The sequence below is a fragment of the Salvia hispanica genome, chromosome 3 (genome assembly GCF_023119035.1).
Source record: "Salvia hispanica cultivar TCC Black 2014 chromosome 3, UniMelb_Shisp_WGS_1.0, whole genome shotgun sequence".
In the NCBI taxonomy this organism is placed as follows: Eukaryota; Viridiplantae; Streptophyta; class Magnoliopsida; order Lamiales; family Lamiaceae; genus Salvia; species Salvia hispanica.
The window spans coordinates 54,513,649-54,536,195 of record NC_062967.1 but is presented as its reverse complement, the minus strand read 5'-3'; the positions used below and the strand labels follow the sequence as shown (position 1 = coordinate 54,536,195).

The 22,547-nt window shown below is 36.6% G+C and overlaps 3 protein-coding genes across 8 annotated transcripts; 1 reads left to right on the top strand and 2 right to left on the bottom strand.

Moving 5' to 3' along the window:
• Positions 1–4,666: 4,666 nt before the first annotated feature.
• LOC125216565 (heterogeneous nuclear ribonucleoprotein F-like) lies at positions 4,667–6,425 on the bottom strand. Of its 3 annotated transcripts, none has more exons than XM_048118312.1 (2): positions 6,279–6,425; positions 4,667–5,614 (listed from the first exon to the last, which is right to left on the bottom strand). In XM_048118312.1, exons 1-2 carry the CDS (start codon positions 6,293–6,295, stop codon positions 4,840–4,842), a joined length of 792 nt encoding a protein of 263 aa, XP_047974269.1. In that variant the 5' UTR covers positions 6,296–6,425; the 3' UTR covers positions 4,667–4,839. The 3 variants fall into 3 exon arrangements, with proteins under 3 accessions (XP_047974269.1, XP_047974272.1, XP_047974271.1); XM_048118315.1 differs by having other exon boundaries at positions 4,667–5,525; XM_048118314.1 differs by having other exon boundaries at positions 4,667–5,713; positions 6,279–6,397.
• Positions 6,426–15,165: 8,740 nt separating this feature from the next.
• On the top strand, positions 15,166–18,244 carry LOC125210816 (SRSF protein kinase 2-like). 2 transcript variants are annotated; one of them, XR_007174409.1, is made up of 5 exons: positions 15,166–15,522; positions 16,183–16,977; positions 17,330–17,377; positions 17,458–17,763; positions 17,867–18,244. XR_007174409.1 is itself a non-coding variant. In XM_048110411.1 (4 exons), the coding sequence occupies exons 1-4, from the start codon at positions 15,334–15,336 to the stop codon at positions 17,707–17,709; spliced, it is 1,284 nt and encodes a 427-aa protein (XP_047966368.1). In that variant the 5' UTR covers positions 15,166–15,333; the 3' UTR covers positions 17,710–18,244. The 2 variants fall into 2 exon arrangements, 1 of the variants encoding a protein (XP_047966368.1); XM_048110411.1 differs by having other exon boundaries at positions 17,458–18,244.
• A 1,215-nt stretch (positions 18,245–19,459) lies between these two features.
• Positions 19,460–21,996, bottom strand: LOC125216126 (protein REVEILLE 2-like). 3 transcript variants are annotated; one of them, XM_048117752.1, is made up of 6 exons: positions 21,728–21,990; positions 21,104–21,175; positions 20,880–20,991; positions 20,705–20,811; positions 20,269–20,619; positions 19,460–20,170 (listed from the first exon to the last, which is right to left on the bottom strand). In XM_048117752.1, exons 5-6 carry the CDS (start codon positions 20,491–20,493, stop codon positions 19,673–19,675), a joined length of 723 nt encoding a protein of 240 aa, XP_047973709.1. In that variant the 5' UTR covers positions 20,494–20,619; positions 20,705–20,811; positions 20,880–20,991; positions 21,104–21,175; positions 21,728–21,990; the 3' UTR covers positions 19,460–19,672. The 3 variants fall into 3 exon arrangements, with proteins under 3 accessions (XP_047973709.1, XP_047973708.1, XP_047973710.1); XM_048117751.1 differs by lacking the exon at positions 21,728–21,990 and having other exon boundaries at positions 21,104–21,509; XM_048117753.1 differs by lacking the exon at positions 19,460–20,170 and having other exon boundaries at positions 20,470–20,619; positions 21,728–21,996.
• Between the last annotated feature and the right edge of the window lie 551 nt (positions 21,997–22,547).

Genomic DNA, 22,547 nt, shown 5'->3' with positions numbered 1-22,547 from the left:
CTTGGTATGATGGAATGGAATGAGGGTGGAATGGAATGGAGGTGGGAATGGAATGAAGATAGGAATGAAATGTCAATTTCCTTGGATTTCCTTTGTATTTTCATCCATTCACTTATTCATTCCATCACACCAAACAAGTGAATAGAATGGAAGTAGGAATCACATTTTCATTCCACCATTCCATTCCATCATACCCTTCCTACTCTGTATACTTGCAGGTATTTATAGTGCTAAAAAATAGTGCATCACTAACACATCCCTAGAATCCTATGAATTTAGTTACACATAATGTAATAATCTAAAGACATAGATTGAAGGGAAAACAATTGGAACATAAAACTAAAGCTAATAAAACTCATAGGTTGAATCCTTGCTATTTTGATGCTCTTGAATTCTTCTTCAACTCCTTGCACAATGAAGTACTCTAGCTTTTAATCTCTGGAAAACATGTTGCAAAAAGAGGATCTGTTTTGATGAAACTTGAGGACCTATTTATAGGGGAAAAATCGCCTCTCATCCTAGAAGGAAAAGATGTGCAAAATATGGTAAGTCTGTTAGAGTTTGTATACTAGAAATCACGTTTCGAGTGATTGAATACTGTAAAACTCTTATTTTATTTTCCAAGGAATAAAACAAATTATTTTTGTCATAATGTTGTTATGTTTTACATTTAATGGATGTTAATGCATGTTTAAATGTATAAGTTAACCTAACAAAGTCTAAGTCTTTGTTTTAGTAGACCGGTTGTGGGCGTCGTCCACTTTAAGGTAACACGGTCAGTTCTAAACAAAGAAAAAGATGAATTTCACAACCTAGATGAAATTTGACTAACCATCGAGAAAGGTTGCAATGCCAGTCCGCATATTTCTAAGCCTTACTGAAATAAGATGACATTGGTGTGGTATAGCACTGAACGGATCTAACAGCAAGACTTGCCTTGGGCTATCTACTGAAAGGCGAGGTCTTGATAATATTTGTTTCTTAATCAATGTAGGTTAGCATTGAGCATACGGTATTGATTATGCACTACTTTGACTTATCAAATGGTGCGGGTTTTTTGTAACCCAATTATCCTGATATATTGGGTAGTGGTGATCAATATCTAGCGGTGCTAGGATTGCTATTATTTTGAATCGTGCACGAGGAGAGTCTCGTTTGATAATGTCCTCAAGAGGAGCGCGAAACAAGGTTTTATTATTCGGAACCTAGCTAGTTGGAGTTTGATTACTCTATGAATAATAAATAAGTGTTTCATGCTAAGTCCACTCTTGGAATTAATAAGAAGTTAATTAATTATGTCAGTAGCAGACATTAATTAATTAATGGACATTTTAATCTTAAGCACGGGAAATGAAAGTTAAACGGAAACCCGGATTACTTGTAATTTCGGATTTGGATGGGGAGAGTTCAATATTACTTCTGTAGTGGCTGCTCGTAATATTCCAATTATAACTTATATTAAATTGTGGGTTCAATTTAATTAGTAAAAAGTAAATTGGATGGGCCCATATCCAAAACCTTTCATAGATCCCTGTCTGGGCCCAAAAAGAACTTAATATAAATAGGAGAATAAAGGAGACAGAAAAACACAATTTTAATTATTGTAATTTTTGAAATTTTCAGCCCTAAGCTGAAGAGAATTTCGAATTCCTCTCCTATTCCAAAAAGGATTTCTTCTGTCTTCTTTATTTAAGTCCTAGTATTCTAGTAAGATCAGCCCACACTGATATTGGGATACAGTTCGAGAACCAGAGAGAAAATTTGTGGTCTAGTACTCAAAGCATCACGTGGAGAAGAAGCTAGCCATCTTCAATTCTTTGGAGAATTAATTAGGTATTTATCTACTCCGTAGAAAAGCATGTTTTAGGTTTCATTATTCTTAAAGCATGATTAATTCAAGTTATGAGCATGATACATGTGATAATTACGCGAATAGGTTTTGTCTAAATAATCTGCTAAATAGATCTGATTATTATGTGATTGTTATTTATGCGACCGCTTCCGCTGCCAGCACCATCAAAGTCTTGAAGAGAAATAGAGGTCAAATCTGCTTCGCCGCTTTCCGTGGCGGGCCGCCGCACTTCGGCCGGCGGTCGCCGTGCGTGGAACCGAAACTCTCTGACTCATTTGTGGCGGTCACCACACTTCCTCTGGCGGTCGCCGGACGTGTCTTTGTTCCATGCACAGAATTTCCGAGGAGGACCGCCACAGAATGATGGTCGCCGGGCGCCGGCGGTCACGGAAATGTTTTGGCGGTCGCCGGTCGCCACCTGAAACTCCAAATTTCCAGATTTCGCATTTTGACTCCCTTTTTCGGCTCAAATATGCACATTTCTCACAAAACACATCAAAATACCAAAATGTATAAAATATGCAAATAATGAAAATGCAATGCGACTTTGACATTAAAAACAGACCAAATAATGGCCTTAAAACAGTGCAAAATCCGATCGTATCAGGCGACCGGAGTGGACCCCCTCCGGCAAAGGCATCTTGGGATCACGCATACCATAGGGTAGTCCCGGATCGAGTGGGTGCAACTCCCTGAATCGTCGTTGTCGTCGCGCCTTCTCATCCAATCTCTTTTCCAACATAGTTGTGGCGGCTAACATCCCATTAATTTGCACCAGTGGGGGTCCGCTCTCTCGAGTCGAGATTTCATTCCATCTCGGCATTGTATCAATGGAGGGAGAGACTTTTGATGAATGACAAAATCCCTTTTGAGTGAATCACATTTTCTGCTCAAATTTCCTTCACAAACCTTCTCTTCAATGTAAAAAATGATGTTGGTGGTGAATATGTGTAGTTAATAATAGAAACAAAAAATGAAGATGGGGTTTGTGTGATGAAGTACGGTGAAGCTCGGCAGTGGAGATGATCGGGGGCAAGTGTTGTCCGTGGAATGAATCCGTCAGGCAGCGGCATGGCTAGTTGTTGTGCGCTGGTGGATTCCTGTCGGGCAGTGACGTATTTGTGGATTGATCGGTGTGGCTAGTTGTTCTACGCGGTGGATTCCCGTCGGGAAGTGACTTAGCTATGATTCAATCGGTGTTGTGGAGGGTGAGAACACAATGAAAGCACATGTTGTTAATAGGGGTTTTCCTCTTAAGCAATCGGTTCTCTGGGTAGGACACAGAAACAAGAAATCCGCTGCCCTAGTAGGTCGACGGCAGAGTGCGGGTGAAGTTCCCACTGGCAGCTCGATTAGGTTTTGTTTTGTGATACTCAAGCCAATGGACTAAACATATGATTTTATTCATTCCTCCATTAAATGATAACAATATCTCCTATTTATATACTAGAATACAACTACCTTAACTTATCGAACAAGAAACAAATATCTAAACATATATGAGAAAGATACTATGAATCAAAAGATAACTAAATAATTGGGAGATCCTATGATATAGGATCGTATCAGCTTGCGATTGGCAGAACTAGAATTGCAGACGTGGTGATTTTATGACAATACGAATGTTTGACCGTATTATTCTAAATTTCTTCTAATAAAATAAGGATGTCAATCTGGCCAAAACAACATTTTTGGGTCAATCCTATTCAGATTGTAGGCGAATTGAACTGAAATTTTATTGGGTTAAAATACAACTCTAACCTTAAATATTCGAGTTTGAGTTAGTCCAACGAGCTAATCGATCTTATTTATTAATCATAAAGATTCTATATTTTTTATAAATAATTTATATACACCTGCATCATTAACAAAATCAACATTATAAATAAAAATAGAGTTTGAACATAAAACATAGAAAATAAATAAATAAGATTGATGTATAAAAAATGTATTAAATTCGTAAGAAAACAGGGAAAAATATAACTATCTCTTAAGCACATTTATTTATATAAAAAATTTGTATTTCCTTTTTCTTTTAGTTTGAGACAATTATAAATTTTTCGTCCATTTTTTACATAAGGTTAATATTTTAGAGAGAAAAGAAGAAGAAACTGTGGAGGAATGATTTCAATGAAATAGCGTGACCCATGGCAAATGTTAAATAGTCAAAAATATTTATTTTTTGTGCAGCCCGGGGGGCAACCTACTAACCCGCTAGCTCGAACGGGCTAGTCCAATTTCTAATCGGATAATAATTTTTCAGTCCTAACCTTTTAATTTTATCATGTTGATTGGGGCAGCCCATAGAATTTGAGTTGAATTGACATACTTAGGAATAAATGCAGGAATAATGCATTTCGTTATCACATTTAGTCAATATGTGTAAATTATTAATCATGAAGTTAATGAAATATATTGACTTCGAAATGTAGTCATTTGTTATATTTATATGCAATGATTCTCCCATTAATGATTAAGAAACATACAATAAATCACTAGTGAATGATCAAAATTTGTTATAATGCGTTGAAAATTGAGAGACCCTCGAATAAATATAGATTAGCATTGGGGATGCTTTTTACTGATGGTCAAAAGTCTTTACCATTCTAAAAGTGCTTTACTGATCAAAACCAATTCCAGAATTCAAATATTATCTATTACGGAGTACTATACAATAACTTATGTTATATTTTATAACTAGAAGAAAACATTTTACTTGTTACCTAATGAAAATATAAATGTAACAATCAAATTAACAAATATCATTAAAACAAATCATCAATGATATTAATGGTGTTTCTCCTTACGACGATATATCATAAAAATTTGATTTAATAGATTTATCTCACAGGGTAAAATGGCAGCGTTGATATTTTTCAAGCATCTCTTCAACGGATTTAGGAAACTAAAAGCTCAAGTTTCAATGTAACAATTTAATATGTAAGCTGACAACAGAGACAAAGAGGAAGAAACTCTATTAAAATTCACTAACGTGATCTTGATGCAGCTCGCTTCAATTCTTCAGGTGTTGAAGGAAACAGTTCCACATATCTTGATCCAATCATCATCTTGTCCTTAGACATGGCTTTCCTTGCCTCTTCGACCGAACCAAGCTCCACATACGCCTCCCCAGTTGCTTTCCCGTCTGATCGGCACGCAATGTGAATCTTCTCCTCCTTCACACTGACTGTGTCTTCGAAGAATTTCAAGATCTCCACCTTTTTCACAGAGTAAGGAAGACCACGCATCTTCAAGATCTCTGTATACTCCATCCTCTCCTTCTCGGGAGACCTCTTGCGTCGGACAGGTGGTGGGTCAACACTGCCATAAGATCCTTCTTTAACCTCGGATGCTATTGCGTGGTAATAGTCCTGCTTCTTGCACCTAAATACCTCCACATATCGTCTTCCCATGTTTTGCCGGTCCCTACGGAGAGCAAGATCAGCCTGCATAGGCCCTGCAAAGAGAACAAATGCCTCTCCAGAAAATCTCCCTTCCTTGTTCACCAAGAAGACATCCACAATATCAAGTCCGGCAAAGAACTTGAAGATATCCACATCGGTGCAGTTGAACGGGAGGCCCCTCAGACGAACCACGGGAAAAGTGGAAGAAGGCGGATATCTGCTGTCGTAGCCTTGTGCCTGGTAACTGCTTGAACCACCGCTGCTCCTCACTGCGAAGTAGGGACCCGATTCCATCATTCTTGGTCTCTTTGAGCCGATCTCGTACCCGTCCGACACCCCCCCGCTCCCAAACATTGCCCTTCAATTATCCATACCCAAGGAAGGAAAAACCCCCCACTCAACCTCGTTAATAAAAGCCAATCCCAACCCATCTAGTTTTTCTTTTGCATCTCAAGCTCTTAAAGAATAACGATAACTCATGAACCCAGTCGCAGAAATAGATATTAATGATATTGAAAAGCAAGGATTTCAGTTAAACACACAGGATAGCAATGATTCACCAAGCAAACCACACCAGTTCAGATAAATGCATCTTACTTAGCTAAGGAAGCACTTGGAAACACATCTTTTGCATATTCACATCGATACAAATCAATCAAAAACAGCAGTGCAATGGGATTTAGAAAATCAATAGGTATCCTCAACTTGCAAGTAGCCTAAACAAATACAACTAAAATAAAAGCCCTAAAACCGAATTTCTTTTGTATCAAGATTCAAACCGGTAACAAAGCAATACCCAAATTCACCAGAATCGAAAAAAAAAAGACCTTGCATCTATAAGAAAAGGAAAACAATTACTATTTCATACTAGAAGTCAATGCAATTCAATCATAAATCAACAAAATCAAAAGAAACCCTAATCCTTTTTCACCGAGGAAACACCCAGAAAATATAATTTCGAATCAGTCGCATATAAAGGCATTCGTTTATACAAATAATTTCAAAATTGACAAGGTCCTTACCCCCTGTGGCCGTACATGGCAGCGGCGATCACAGAATCCAATACGCTGAGGTGAAGAGTAGAAACGTCGGATCAAAGTGAGTCCTTTTATTCTCCACGAGAGGAAGTGTGAGGGGAAATTATAAACCCTAGCCGGAAATATAAATCTACCAATTCGGCTTTGGAAATTTATTATCCTCAAACTTTGACCCAATATTTTGGAAAGCACAAGACCAAAAAAAAACATATTTTCTCGCAATTTTAAAAATTAACTTTAAAAATTATGTACCTGATATTTTTGCAATTTTCTAATAACAGAAAATTTTAATTTCTATTGTAATATTAATTTGTACACATGCATTTCAAATTGATGACATAATTAAGAGAGAATTCGGAATAAGGGATTGATTTCGCTGACCTCTCGAAATTTAGGATTAAATTCGCTGACCTTTCGTAATTTGGGATCGTGGCATGCGTATTTTTTAAAACAAGGGATTTCTGATTTTTTCTCCTTTTTCTCTTCTTTTTTAATATTATCCCCCTCCCTCCATTTATCAATTGCCTAAATCACCCCTCAAATATTTTACCTAAATTCTATAGAATTTGCCGTCTCTACAAAATGTGAACAATTGCCTAAATTTGCCTAAATTTGCCGTCTCTACAATATGTATACAAAATTTGCCGTCTCTATAAAATGTGTACAAAATTTGCCATGCTCTACAAAATATTTTACGTGAACTTTAGTCTTTTAAATAATAATTTTGTTCAAGACAATTATCAATTACCATAGCAATCCATAAACATGTATTTATCATATACCATCCAGAAACATCATGTATTTACTTATGAGGATTCTTTTTTAAAAAATCCGAAAAAGTAACCATTAAAACTCCTCCTCTGTGATTACTTCCACAAAACAAACAAATATGTATGCATGTATATTACATATACAGACACATATGTATATGTATTTTTGATTCCTTACAGATTCACGCTGCTTTGAGTTGGAGAGACGGAAGAGGAGGGTGGAGGCGTGTGAAGGAGGGTGGAGAAGAGAAGCGCTTGGAACAGAAAAAAGGCGGATGTTTGAAAAAAACGGCGCTGATATTCTAAAATATAGGTATAATATTTGAGGGCTGATTTTGTAGAATTTAGGTAAAATATTTGAGGGATGATTTAGGCAATTGATAAATGGAGGGAGGGAGATAATATTAAAAAGGAATAGAAAAATGGGAAAAAATCAGAAATCCCTTATTCTAAAAAATACGCATGCCACGATCCCAAATTACGAAAGGTCAGTGAATTTAATCCTAAATTTCGAGAGGTCAGCGAAATCAATCCCTTATTTCGAATTCTCTCCATAATTAACTAACGAAATGTACTTTTTCTAATTTACCCATTCTTTTTCATATTTTACCCATTCTTTTACTTTACAAATTTCTTATTAAAAACATATGTCGTTCACAAATGAGACTATTTTTTGTGAACAAAGAACGTATTTTCTAATTGTCCTATAAAAAATGATAAAATAGTGTTAATCTTGTTGAAACATGAATTTAATCATGAATGATTATTCTATTTAAATTTAAATTGGATAAGATGCAAGTATTTTGAATTGGTATCATTATAAATTACATATTTCTACGACTAATTTAACCCTATATACAATTATATAATGGAAAATATACTACTAAAACATGAATGATCTATTGAAATTTTATTTGTGAATCTATTAATAATTGTGGATATTTAAAAAAATTGATTACATATTTTTCAATATAAATGATTAAGGAAAAATTGTAATAGTATATTTTTCCTTATACTTGTATATAGGGTCAAATTAGTCATAGAAGTATGTAATTAATGATGCTACCAATTCAAAATACTTGCATCTTATCCGATTCAAATTTGAAGGGCAATTTGTATGTACAATTTTTATTAATTTATCTTTATTCATATTTAAAATTATGAATGAAAATCATTTTTTAAATAAACTGGAGGGAGTGGGACAGCCTGTCAAATACTTCGTATGTTCCCTCATAGACTTATACTCCCTCTGTCCCGCTTAAGATGACACGTTTTCCTTTTTAGTTTGTCCCAACTAAGATGACACATTTCCTTTTTTGGTAACTTTCTCTCTCCAATTAATACACTCAACCACTTTTTCTCACTCCTATTAAAATATCATCTTTCTTTATCTCTCTACTTTAATACTTACACTCACCTTCTCTCTCTCCAATTAAACACTTTAACCAATAACTCCTAAAATCCCATGCCGGCTAAGCAATGTGTCATCTTAGCCGGGACGGAGGGAGTAGTTGAATCACTTTTCTATTTTGGAAAGTTCCTTCATAGGTGAGTCATTTCCATATATAATACTCCCTCCGTCCTGGCTAAGATGATACATTTCTTGGCCGCAACGGGATTTTAGGAGTTACTCCCTCCGTCCCAGATAATTTGTCCCAGTTTTCTATTTCGGTCCGTCCCACAAAATTTGTCCCACTTCACTTTTACCATTTTTTGTGGTGGACCCCATATTCCACTAACTCATTCCTACTCACATTTTATTATAAAACTACTCCCTCCGTCCCCCATTAAGAGTCATAATTTTCCATTTCGGTCCGTCCCTAATTAAGAGTCACACTTCATTTTTACCATAAATAGTAAGTAGGTCCCACATTCCACTAACTCAATTCACTCACATTTTTATTATAAAACCAATATAAAAAAATGGGTCCCACATTCCACTAACTTTTTCAACCAACTTTTCTTTACATTTCTTAAAACTCGTGTCCGGTCAAAGAGTGACTCCTAATAGGGGACGGAGGGAGTATTATATAAAGGTAGGACCCACATTCCCCTAACTTTTTCAACCCACTTTTCATTACAATTCTTAAAACCCGTGCCCGGTCAAAGTGACCCGAATTATCCGGGACGGAGGGAGTATTGGTTAAAGTGTTTAATTGGAGAGATAAAAGGTGGGTGTAAGTATTAAAATAGAGAGAAAGAAAGATGAATATTTTAATAGGAGTGAGAAAAAAATGGTTGAGTGTATTAATTGGAGAGACAAAGTTTCCAAAAAAGAAAATGGTTGAGTGTATTCTTTCTATTTTTTTTTCTCTTTTACTTATTTATCTACTCCCTAGGTCCCATAAAAATATGGGCAATAGGTATGACACGGGAATTAAGACAAAATTGGTAAAGTAAGAGAGATGAGGAGAATTGTATAATAAAGTAAGAGACAGAGGGGAAATGGTAGTTAAAGTAATGTTAGTGTATAGTAGGTCGACCTAGATTATATAATTGATACTCCCTCCTAGAGATGCCCAAGGTTTTCGGTTCCGGCGGTTAACTGCGGACCGTAACCGCCAGTTTTGGTTCCGTACCGGAACTGTGACATTTTTTACGAACCGAAGCCGACATATTTGGAACCGTGGGCCGGTTCCGGTTCAGGTTCAAGATTTTACGAACCGAAACCGTCACCGAACCGCTGGTTAACCGACGGTTTCACGGTTCCGGTGAGGTATTCGTGGCGTCAACCGTTGGCAGCCAAGGAGCAGCTTTTTCATACGATTTTTTGGCCGGAACCGGCGGTTCCGCCGGTTTTGTCCGAAATTCAAATTTTTTATATTTTTTTATATATTTTTTTTAATTCTGATTTTGAATTCAAATTGATCCATTTCCCCCCTCCTCCATTTTTATCTATAAATACCCCCTCCTATCCTCACTTACATTCACCCCATTTCATGTTTTTTTTATTAATATTCCGATGACACTTGTAAAATACATCACATTGTTGTATATGTATTGAAAATTGTAATGCATTGTTGTCCGTTACAACTCAAATTCAATAAAATTGATATGATTTTCACCTTATTCGTCTTATTTCGATTTAAATTATCCATTGTCTTGTTCCAATTATTGTATAAGTCCAAATTTCCAAATTACATAGCAAAAAAAAATGAAAAACCGCCAAAACCGCCAAACCGAATCGGAACCGTGAGGAACCATCCGAAAACCGGCGGTTCAGAACCGAAACAACCATGAAATAGCCTCACGGTTCGGTTCCGGTTCTACATTTCCCAAAACCGGAACCGCCGGTTTACGAACCGTGGGCATGTTATAACTTTCCAAAAATGGAATGCACATATTTTTGTGGGACGAACGAAAATGGAAAGTATGCATATTTTTATGGGACGGAGGGAGTATTTATTTAACACACTCAACATCCATTTCTAAACTTCGTGACGAAAAGTTTCACCTCAACTATGAGGGAACGGAGGGAGTAAAAAATTATTTCTTGTAAAACATTTAGCAATTAATTAAGCTGTTTCTAATTCCATTTGTCCCTCAATAAAGAAAAATGTATGTTAGTATTCATATTCAAAACGGATTTTTGTAAATAAAACTGTAGAAAATGGGACAGCCTTAGAACAATGTTGAACTACAAATCATCTAGTAATTAATATTTGCAATAACATATTAATGTCTATATACTCAGTTTCATGAAATTGAGTAACCGAAAGTATTGTTGATGATTACCTGCAAGCTTAAAACCTGTTCTAAATGCAATCCTACTGTACTAAATAAAAAAACCTTGCAAGTATATAAATTTATAAATTTATTTATTGAATTTGTTTGTGTAAAAAAATGGGATATAGAAAAGATCCTATTAAATATGATAATTTTATTTGCAAATGAGTAGTAATTGTAATTGAAATCTGACTATAATAATCTTGAATACCTAATATACATTATGCTCATTTAAGTCAGATATGAACTATGTTCTCAAATATAAATATAGATGATAAAATGTGTAGCTGGTATAGGAATTAATATGTATCCACTAGAATGACATTCTAAATCTAAGCCTATTTATGAAAGTCCTTTTGTATTCATAGATTAAAAAGGAAGAAGTACATACTTTTTTTTGTATCCTGATATCTTGAGGTGTTGTATCTGCCCACGCATACCATGTCATCTTTTTCACAGAAATCACAGACTCATAGTATAGTGAAGAGAGAGATGGTTGTTGATCTCCCTTTCCTTCTCCTCTCTCCTTTTCATAAAGTGTGGACAGTGAGAGGCAGCTAATGTTTTTAGGATTCAGTTAGTTTTTTAAAACTCAATAAGTCACTTATATAATAAGTACAAGAATAAATTGATAATTGTTAAAATAAAATGGGCATTATATGAACTTATATGATTGCAAACTTAATGAAACAAAATGGGCCGAATGTACGAGAATAAGATTCTGTAATACTTCCTCCGTCTCAGTTTAGGAGTGCAATTTAGTTACAGCAGAGGTTTTAAGAAATTGTTGGAGTGTGTAATAATTGAATTGAGTTAGTGGTTGTTGAAGTGTGTAATAATTGAAATAAGATAGTGGAAAGTTAGATCATGTTGACTTTTTGTATGTTTAGGATTTTATTTTGTTTTATTTTTATGAAAGTAATGACATTTGAGTGTAAATTTCATCAACAATGAGGTTAAATTTTATATTCAAATATGATAAATTTTAAATGGAACTCTTAACCTGGGACAGACGGAAATGGGAATACAGGACTCTTAAATTGGGACGGAGGGAGTATTTAACCTATATTCATATTAAGTTCCTAAAACTAAATTATGAAATTATTTGTTTCTGTTTCTTAACTTAATAATTCTTTATTTAATTTAAATTTTATTTCTGTAAATAGTCACTAATCTCATTTTACAGTTTATGTTCAATGAATTTCCTTTTTTTCACTTCTACTTGATATCTATTAAAGCATCCACACCGCAATAGCAGATTTCTCGGCGGACGTTGAAAGTAGGTATTCGTCTTAGTGCATTCAGAAGGAAATAAACAGGTTCCCTCGGTCCAGCAAATCCACTAGATCACGCGGTCTAGGAACTCGTTGGTCGTAGGAAATCTTGGTCGTCGGACACACAGAGCACTTCTTTCAAAAACTCTCAACCACTTTACTAAACCTAGTATAGGGAAGTAGGGGTCGATCCCACAGAGAAGGATGCGTAATACTCATATTCAAGGATTTGGACTTGTTTTTGGTGTTGGCTACTGTCACGCATTTTTCTTGGGTTGAGGAAAACAAATTAAACTTGACTTGAGAATCTTAAAACTCCTATGCTAATAGCTAGACCTAGGCGAAATAACAAGAGAACGTTGCAAGAAAATTAACTGCTCAATCACTAGATCTAAGAAAACTACTCTACTTACCTAGACCTAGGAGATAAACTGACTGTGGGGACCATGACTGAAAAAGCAGAGTACGAACGAAAAGCTGGCAGAATAACTAACTCGAGTACTAACTAACAGCGACATCATCTTCTTCAACCAAATTGCGTAAAAACTCATAAGAAAATCAACATGAACGAAATCAGAGCAGAGCAAACTAAATCTAAACCAAATTTATGCATAATAACGAAGAACTAAACAGATCTTTAGACGCTAGACGAAGTAAAGCATAAAACAAGAAGAAAACTCAAATCCATCTAACAATTTCCTTTTCTCGCTTCGGATCCAACCTCAGACGCTAAATCCACTCCGGATCCAAGCATCCGACACAAACTCCGACCAACAGAAACACTTCATCACTTCAGATTTGAACAACAACTTCCAATCAGTCAATAAACCACAGATCTATCACCGAATTCCCATATCAAACACCACAACATCAAAATAAAACAGAGATCGACATGATACTTGTTAAAATAAACTCTCAGCAGCGAGATCTACGTAAATCAACTCAAAATATCACAACCAAACACAAATCAACAAAAGCGATAAGATAATGAGTATCATCAACAGCCCAGTCGACTCCCAAAAGTGAAGTTCGACCGCAAAAGAGCAAAACAACTGAAATTAAAAGAGATTGTATCTTCGTCCACACACGGACGGTGTTGCAACTGAGAAACTTCTAAAGAAATGAACCCTTCGTAACCCGAACTACCCCAGATCTCCCATTCCCAAGTGTGTGTTATGTGTGTGAGCTAAAAGAGAGTGAAAAAGTGATATGATGTGCGTTGCATGCTCTTCTATATATAGACGTTGGAGTGGGGCCCAGCGAGGTATAGATAGACTTTGTTGCCCTCAGCCTACTGACTCCCTCCGTCACGCCTTCTTTTCTTTTGAATTCTGCTCACTTCGCTTCATTCCTTTGCTAGACCATCTCCTTCAGCATTTCCTTGATCTAGCGATATGTTTCACACACCTGGCTTAGGAAACGTGTTAGACCCAGCAAATTATAACGCTTTTCACCACATAACCAATGCATGAAATTAGCCTTATCAGACGTCTAACCGGGGACGTCCGCTATTGCGACGTTTGAGGCGGACATGGACATCGGCGGCGGATGAGAGGTTGTTCGCGGGTGAGCGCGGACGTCCGTCGGGTCGTCCATCGTGACGTCCGCTATTGCGGTGACACGACAGACGTTCCGGCGTCGTCCCAATTTCCGATATTTTTTTAAACTCTATATATACAGTTCGTTGCAAACTCTATATATATGGCTCGTTGCGAGACCCCCGTTCGGCTAGCGGCAAACTTTACAAATTTAAGACATAACATGTAACTTTGTTATCGTTTTTTGGTTTGGGATAGTTTTTTTTTTGGTGAACTATGTATTTTTTTTAAAATTTAAATATGTATGCCGTTTTTAAAAATAAAATGGTTGCACCTTTTCCCGTATTCGTGTCAAAATTTTAATTTAGTAATTGTTAATTTGTGAATTTGTGAATTTTTATTATTGTGCTTGTCTGTCGGGATATCCTAGGTATGTCCGCTATTATGCAGCGGGATATCCTTATGACGTGGCAGGAGGTGTTTTTGAGATGTCTGCCGGCTTATCTGACTAGACATTCGTCCCTATTGCGGATGCTCTTAGGATTGTTTCTTGAAGAAGAAGAAGAGAAGAAAAAAGCATAGGATTGTTTCAAGAAGAAGAAGAGAAGAAAAAAGCAATTAATATAGTAGATAATAATGATTGCAAAACAATCATTTAATATCAGGAGTCGATGCCAAATTTTAATGTGTCAATACACAATAAAGGCACTAAGAAAAATGATTTGTCCTATTTCACACTAGTTATGACTCAAATCTTCTTAGAAAAGATTGTTAAGTTTGTTGTTGTAGCATTAGATTTAAATTTTGCTGACTACTACTCCCTCCGTCCCACAAAAGATGTTACATTTGTGGAACGACATGAAATTTTAGAAGGTTTTGTTTTGTGTGTTAGGTAGAAAGAGAAAATATAATCTTTATATTATTATGAGAGAGAACTTTTTCTAGAATTGTAAATGTGACATTTTTAGTGAGACAAACTAAAAAGGAAAGTGAAACATCTTTTATGGTATCGAGGGAGTACTTCATTTTAAAAATTCTAAACTTTTTATTAAGAAGAGTTTAATAGAAGATAAGATCAATCTAGTATTACATACAAAAACTATTGAACAATTCATTGTTGTTCGATTCATTAGACAAAATAATAGTGACCATACTGAATAAGCCACAATAAGATTTGTTTAGGTAGAAGATGAATTGAAGAGGAAAACATTTATTCCGTTATAAATGTTAATTGATGGTTTTGAATTTCGTTTAATTGATGGTTCCAAAATTGTTTAACCTAATCACGTGCAATAAAATACTCCCTCGTCTCTTTCTAAATGATACGTATGTTTTGCTTTTTGGAATATTTTACTTTTCAATTTACATACAAAATAGAATGGACTTAGTAATAATAAATGACCACTCAAAAAGAAGAAGAACAAATCCATTGATAATTCATAAACCCAAAAAATATTCATAACATAAAACATATACTCCATAAATAATTTTTGAAGAAATACCCAATGAAAATGACGAGGAAAAAGTGGAGAGAGTAATGTGATTAGAGACACATCTCAAAAAAGTGAATATTATTATTAACATTCCTTCTCCACTCCTCCATTGCAGCTTTTCCTCCCAATCTCAACTTCTCCCCTAACAACCTGCCTTGGGATAAATCCTCTAACCAATAAAATTGTTTTCAACCGATCGCCCTTTTTGGATTTCAAATTACCTCTGGATTGCCATCATCATGTCTGGCTCCCCGTCGTCGTCGTCGGGATCGGAAGATGAGGATGAAGGATTCGAATCCTACCGTAAAGGAGGCTACCACGCCGTCAGAATCGCCGATAATTTCTCCTCTGCTCGCTACATCGCGCAGAAGAAACTTGGTTGGGGACAGTTCTCCACCGTCTGGCTCGCCTATGATACTCAGTCCTCGGTATGCACACTGTAACCTTCTTTTTTTTTTCTTTTTTTTTTTATTAGCGTCTCAATTTTGATTCATTCTTCTGTTGATGCGCTTCGGAGGTTTCATTTTGGTTGCTGTATTTATTTATTTGGATAATTGTTGAATGGATCAATATTTAGCGATTCATGATCGGATCATAATTATTAGTAATTATCTATTCAAAATGATTCACTTAGCTAATAGCTTGAAGGTTCTTATAGTCGATAACTCTCAGTTTCTGCTAAAGGAAAACCAAAACAAGTAGCGCATTCAGTTTGAACACTATCTCAGGAGGGAAATTCATTTTAACGATTGATGAATATAACGATCATTTAGTGCATCAGATTTAGTTCAAATGAAATTAGTCTTTGCATAATTGAAGCAACATAGTATACAAGAAAGCATGCCTTTGGCATACAGATGATTCTCTCCATTATATACTCTCTCAAAAATTTGATACAATCCTGACTCTTTGGCATGTTCGTTTGGCTCCAGTTACTTCGAAGAGTGCTAGAGCTTTTCCTAATTAATGCTCTCTGTCATGACACGCTCAGTTCTTACCAAACTGGGCTCTCTGTCATGACACGCTCAGTTCTTACCAAACTGGTGGGATTTTCTTAGTGTCTTATTTGTGATTTGTTTGGTTTTTAGAAATATGTTGCCTTGAAGATCCAGAAAAGTGCACCTCAATTTGCTCAGGCGGCAATGCATGAAATTGAAATTCTTTCTGCTATTGCTGCTGGTGATCCCTTAAATAGCAAGTCAGTTGTACGCTTAGAAGACTCCTTTAAGCATGCAGGCCCAAATGGGCAGCATTTATGTATGGCTCTGGAATTTCTTGGTGATAGTTTGCTTCGTTTGATCAAGTATAACCGGTATAAAGGTCTTGAGCTCCATAGAGTTAAGGAGATAAGCAGATGCATTTTGACTGCTCTCGATTACTTGCATCGGGAGCTAGGAATCATACACACTGATCTAAAACCTGAGAACATTCTTCTATGTTCCACCATTAATCCTTCAAAAGATCCGATCAGGTCAGGATTGACTCCCATCCTTGAAAGGCCTGAGGGAAACCCAAATGGAGGAGTCTCAGTTATTAGTAAAATTGAGAGAAGACTAAAACAAAGGGCAAAAAGAGCAGTTGCAAGAATCTCAGAAAGGCGAATTGGTATAGGAGATGGGGTAGGCAGGACTCCAAAGCCTCCTAGAAACTTGGATGGGATAGATTTCACATGTAAGGTTGTGGACTTTGGAAATGCATGTTGGGGTGATAGGCCACTTGCTGATGAAATTCAAACAAGACAATATAGAGCACCAGAGGTTATACTCCAGTCTGGTTATTCTTTTGCTGCTGATATGTGGTCATTTGCTTGTACGGCTTTTGAACTTGCAACGGGAGAAATGATGTTTGCTCCCAAGAACGGACAAGGTTTCAGCGAGGACGAGGTAGTAATCTACACTTCATTGCTCGTCTCTTCAGTAATGCTTTAAATTTGAAATCTAAAAGTTTAAGATGCACAGATATGATCGATTGGAGATTTTAGGATAAATATTGGTGATTAAAATTAATTAGTATTCCTATCCCACCTCCTGATTGGATGACAACACCAGTTAGCTATGCCACTATAATAGTACTGTATCTGTGCTGTTTTATTTACAACAATTTTAGGATAGCAAAGTAGTAGCTTTTGAGCAACCTCAAGTCCTGTACTTTCCACCTTTTTGGGGTGCTTTTACACAAGTAGTTTGCCAGAAGTGGTGTCAATCGATATGTCATATGATGGATTTCCTTTTACAGGATCACCTTGCTATGATGATGGAGCTCCTTGGAAAGATGCCACGCAAGGTAAAGATGCACATCTCATGTCCCTATAAAAATTCAAGTTATAAGCAATATTTGCTGACTCTCATTGGTTAATGCTTAAGATTGCTACTACTGGTGCACGATCCAAGGAGTACTTTGATAGATATGGGGACTTGAAGAGGATTAGAAGGCTGAAGTATGGGTCCCTTGATCGATTACTTGTTGATAAATACAAGTTCTCTGATGATGATGCACGTGAATTGGCGAGTTTTCTATGTCCCATACTTGATTTTGATCCTGATAAACGACCAACGGCCCAGCAATGCCTGCAGCATCCATGGCTTATTGCTGACAGTCAGACAAGTGAGGTGTAGAAGTGATGTAGGAACGAGGGAAAAGTTCTCCACACGCATCGAGTTTTGTTTGCGGTAGTTATTTGATAGATTTTGATTTGATAAGATTGTAACATAGTAGTAGCATGTGAAGAAGTTGAGAGTGGGGAAACTGCTCATCAAGTGCCCGGTGCTGCAGATTTTAACCAGGTTGGCGTTGACATTCTTTGTCGTGCTTTTCCACTCATGGTAGAAAAGCAAATGGAATAGGTGCAGGCGTGTGCTGTGCTGCACCAGCTCCATCTCCTTTTATGGCATGGGGAATCTCCAGCAAAGCGAAGTGCTTAAAGGAAGAAACACGACTATCGTCAACAACTTTGAAGCTCAAGTGGTACGACAGCTATTCCATAACTGATTATTTCGGCCTAGAAGTTTTAAGTTTCTCTCTTTGTTTGGTTTTGGTGCTCCAAGAATTTTTTTTTTTTTTGGAACTAATCTTGTATTTGGATTTTTCTGAATTTTTAGCTCTACTCCTCTTTTGCAATTTTCTTTTAAATACTTTTGGATTTCGCAACTACGGCTACGTCTTGTTAACATCTCCTACTACATTTCGTCATTTCCTGCTACACACAAAAAAAAAAACATGAGTGGATCTAGGGATGTCAATCGGGCCGGCCCGTCGGGTTTCGGGCCAACCCTACTCGGGTTGCGGGTCAATCGGGTGCGGGCTTGTCGGGTTGTGAAAGTTCGGCCCTAACCCTAAAAGCTCGGGTTTCGGGCTAGCCCGACGGGTTAATCGGGTTGCTACCGATAAGGTTAAGGCTCGAACAATCCAATAAATCATGATGAAAATTAGTTATATTTATAAAATATAAAATATTTAATTATGATAAATTTGATATATATATATATATGCTTAAACTCAATCATAAAATAATAATATTTGTGATATTTCATGAAATTTTAATGCATGTTAAAAATTTAAATATTCTTTTAGTGAGATTAATTTATTTAACAATTAATATATTAATAAAAATTCAATATATAATTTATATATTTACCATAAAATTGAAAGTTATCTTTTTTTAGTTATCTATGTCATAAAATTAGTCAACGAAGTGTCGAATTAGGAGTAAAAAATTGAAAAATATAAATTTTACCGGGTTATCGGGCCAGCCCATCGGGTTTTCGGGTCTGGCCCTAACGGGTTGCGGGTTAATCGGGTGCGGGCTTATCGGGTTTTATTTTTATCGGGCTAGAAATTTCCGACCCTAACCCTATAAATTTAGCGGGCTATTCGGGCCAGCCCACGGATTGCGGGCTACATCGACATCCCTAAGTGGATCCCACATGTGTAGTAGGAGATGTTAAGTGGCGCTCGTCATATTCAGTTCAACCATGCCAGTCGAATTTGATTTAGAAAATTTTGGTTTTATCCTGGGTTAACTTAGTTATTTCAATAATAAAATTTGATCAAATTTTTGTTAGTTGAAATTTTAATTTTGGCAATTGTATTAAAAAATGGCTTTCCTAATTATTCAAGATCACCAGATTGATCAGAAAGATATTAATAATATCGTATTGTGAGCGACATAGACCATTCACTTCTTGCTATGTTGTACGTACGCCACACATCTTTCATTATCTCCATATCAAAAAATGATCGATCTCGTGCCTTCTTTTCTTTTCTACTTTTTTTTTTTAATCATTTTTAAGCTTGGGTTGTAGCAGAAGACATATGTACCAACAATAGATCCCACAGGGAAAACAGGGAGAAAACACAGTATGTCGAAATTGTTCTGAATCTTATACAACACAAGAAAACACAAGTTTCCATTAGGATACACAGTTGTGTTTCGAATGACCGAAAACATTAAAGATTGAAAATATTACAACCCAAAAATCAAAGATTGCCTAGGAAATCAAGTACCTGCACAATATATTATAGCCTTCAATTCAGAAAGAGAGCAAAAAAATGTTACTTGGCTATGCATATTGGCTGGGGCTACAAGCAAATGCGGCTCCGGTGTTTCTCAGCTTGTCGTGAATGTCTTTTGTACGGAACAAAACCTTTTCTATAATCTTCAAAATCTGCAGAAGCCCTCTTACGTAATCTAGAGGCGAGTGCATTTGCATTCTTCCTGTTAGTATCCGAGCTCTTTTCTCTGTCTGAATCAGTTGTGGAACCACTAGAAGACGCCCCCTTCTCGTCATTATTGTCGAGATGGCATTTCTTTTCGATAACTTGCTGGGTCGAACTTGATGAAAGCATCAGCCATGGAAAAGGAACCAGAGGCGACGCATCCACATGCTCAACAGTTAGCTTCAGAGGTATCACTTTCAAAGGGAATGATACGTCCCCACCTTCATTTCTCTCGATGGTCGAAAGAGATGTTCCAGATGAACCCTTCACTAACAAGTTCTTACCAAAAAGCTTCAGGTGTTGAACAGCAGATTGATCTTCTTGAGCAAGGTCACTGTCTTGAGCCAAAAGCTCCATATTCTGTTTCGTAGAAACAAACATATACTGCATTAGTTATGAGTTGGAGAATATGTAAACCAATTAACGCTGGCCTACTAATTTGAGAGTCGTGCAAGTACCAGAGAAACTTCTTCATCAGGATTACACTTTCCATCTTCGTGAATTGGTTTGGATATTGTAGGTACTTGGGTACCACAAGAAGCAAGAGCAGATGAGACTGGTGACGAGCTACCTTCTGGAGTACACAAATCAGCTCTGGCAGATGTGTACGAATGATTCTCAGATAACACAGAAGTAGGAGACTGTGTATCTTGTTCCGTCATGTCTTGAGATACCGATTTCATTAACTTCTTAACCACTGAATAAGGCTTCCTCGGATAAGGGTGCACCGGCTTCCTCTTAGGCCTTGGAGGAGAAATTTCAATAAGCTTTGCATTACTTCCTTCTCCATTAGTACTCTCTCTCGAAACCTGAAACACCACAACTATCCACACTCAAGCACGGAAAAACCTAACCCTAAATTAAGTTAAAATCAATGCAGTTTGGATGCCTTACTTAAAGGAGCTTATGGACATAATGATACTTATGAGAACAGTTAACGTTGGAGAAAAACTTCTGTGCGTGGCTTCGGATTTGCACTGCTGTTTTTGTACCCACATGCTCTGCAAAAGAGAATACACAATTTCCTCAGAATCAATCAATCATTCACTAAAAGACATGCATACAACACCTTCAATTTTCCTCCACGCACGACCATGAAGTTTCAAGGCCTCGAGGAACCTCTCGTGCTCTTCCTCAGTCCATCTTTCCCTTTGTTTAGTAATCGTATATGGCTTTCTTACCTGTCCCAACAAACATAGGACACCAAAATCACTCACAAAGTTGCAAGAGCACTGTTATCTGCAATACTAAACCTTAGGAGTGAACTCAAACAACTGCATACGGACCGATCACCTTAAGAGCATACGCATACGGATTCGACTGCATAGCCTCCTCACTTGCACCCGTGGCCTTATCATGCTTTTCCTACACCAGAAAATAATAACACTGTCCAAACTAGATCTTTCTTCAAATCTTCCTTATTAGCTAGCATGGACCCATCAAATCAAAACTCTTAATTCTCCCTCCGTCCCACACACAACGCATTTCTAATATAGAAACATCACTCTCTCTAGATGCTCCCCCGCATTGATCCTCTTTGGAAAATTAAAAATTAAAAGAGGAAAACAAAAAAATATTCCTACAACAAATTTAACAGAAAAGTCTGGAAATCGTACATAAAACTAAATAGAATGTAATTAATTAGAAATATACTACTACCTCCGTCCCCCAAATTTTGACACAGTTTACCATTTCAGTCCGTCCCTGAAAGTTTGAAACACTTTACTTTTTACCATTTTAGGTAGTGGAACTTATATTCCACTAACTCATTTATACTCACATTTTATTATAAAACTAATACAAGACCCACATCCCACCAATACACTTTTCATTACATTTCTTAAAACCCATGTCGGGTCAAACCGTGTTAAAATTTGGGGGACAGAGGTAGTAGTAAAATTGATGCCTCGATCTCACCTCAACTGCCATGGCTGTACTCGTTCCACAAGTCCTCCAACCTCTCCGCTACTAATATCTATTCCTCAACTTAAAAAAAATAAAATTCCAAATCCAAGAAAATTCGAATTTTGAAGGAAAAATATCCGACTACTTTACCAAATACTATATCTCATTTCCGCTTTTGGACAAAAAGTGAAATATGAGCAAAACTATTGGAAACTAATGAAGGAAATGGTGATTAAAGTGAGAAGAGGCATATGTTGCTCGGATTTTAGGTAAAGATGAGAAAAATTAATATCTGGATGAAGAAACTTATTGTCATTTGTGGATTGTGGAGAAGAAGAATGAAAAGAGGAGGTTGAGGCCGCCACGTCAGCGTGAAAATATAGTTAAAAAATTATAATACAAGTCTCGAAAATTTGATGGAATCATGTGGCTGGAATTCAACACGTGGCGTGAAGATGCTGGGAGTGGCCCCACTACTGCTCTTTTTGTGTTTAAAGTGCTCGCATCTATACAAAACTACTCTCTCCGTCCCCTATTAGGAATCACTCTTTGACCGGGCACGAGTTTTAAGAAATGTAAAAAAAAGTTGTTGAAAAAGTTAGTGGAATGTGAGACCCATTTTTTTATATTGATTTTATAATAAAATGTGAGTGAATTGAGTTAGTGGAATATGAGACCTACTTGCTATTTATGGTAAAAATGAAGTGTGACTTTTAATTGGAGACGGACCGAAATGGAAAAATATGACTCTTAATGCCGGACGGAGGGAGTAACGTTTACTCGCCAAAAATTTCCAGCCACTTGGCGAATTTCTAGTGGAATTCTGAGTGCA

Bases quoted from the DNA above. Each gene is read 5' to 3' on its own strand.
- LOC125210816 (XM_048110411.1), top strand. From the start codon at position 15,334: ATGTCTGGCTCCCCGTCGTCGTCGTCGGGATCGGAAGATGAGGATGAA. The intron at 16,978-17,329 runs GTAGTAATCTAC...TTCCTTTTACAG, and splicing joins AAGGTTTCAGCGAGGACGAG to GATCACCTTGCTATGATGAT. The intron at 17,378-17,457 runs GTAAAGATGCAC...TTAATGCTTAAG, and splicing joins TTGGAAAGATGCCACGCAAG to ATTGCTACTACTGGTGCACG.
- LOC125216126 (XM_048117752.1), bottom strand. From the start codon at position 20,493: ATGAAATCGGTATCTCAAGACATGACGGAACAAGATACACAGTCTCCT. The intron at 20,171-20,268 runs GTACTTGCACGA...TCTACGAAACAG, and splicing joins CTGATGAAGAAGTTTCTCTG to AATATGGAGCTTTTGGCTCA.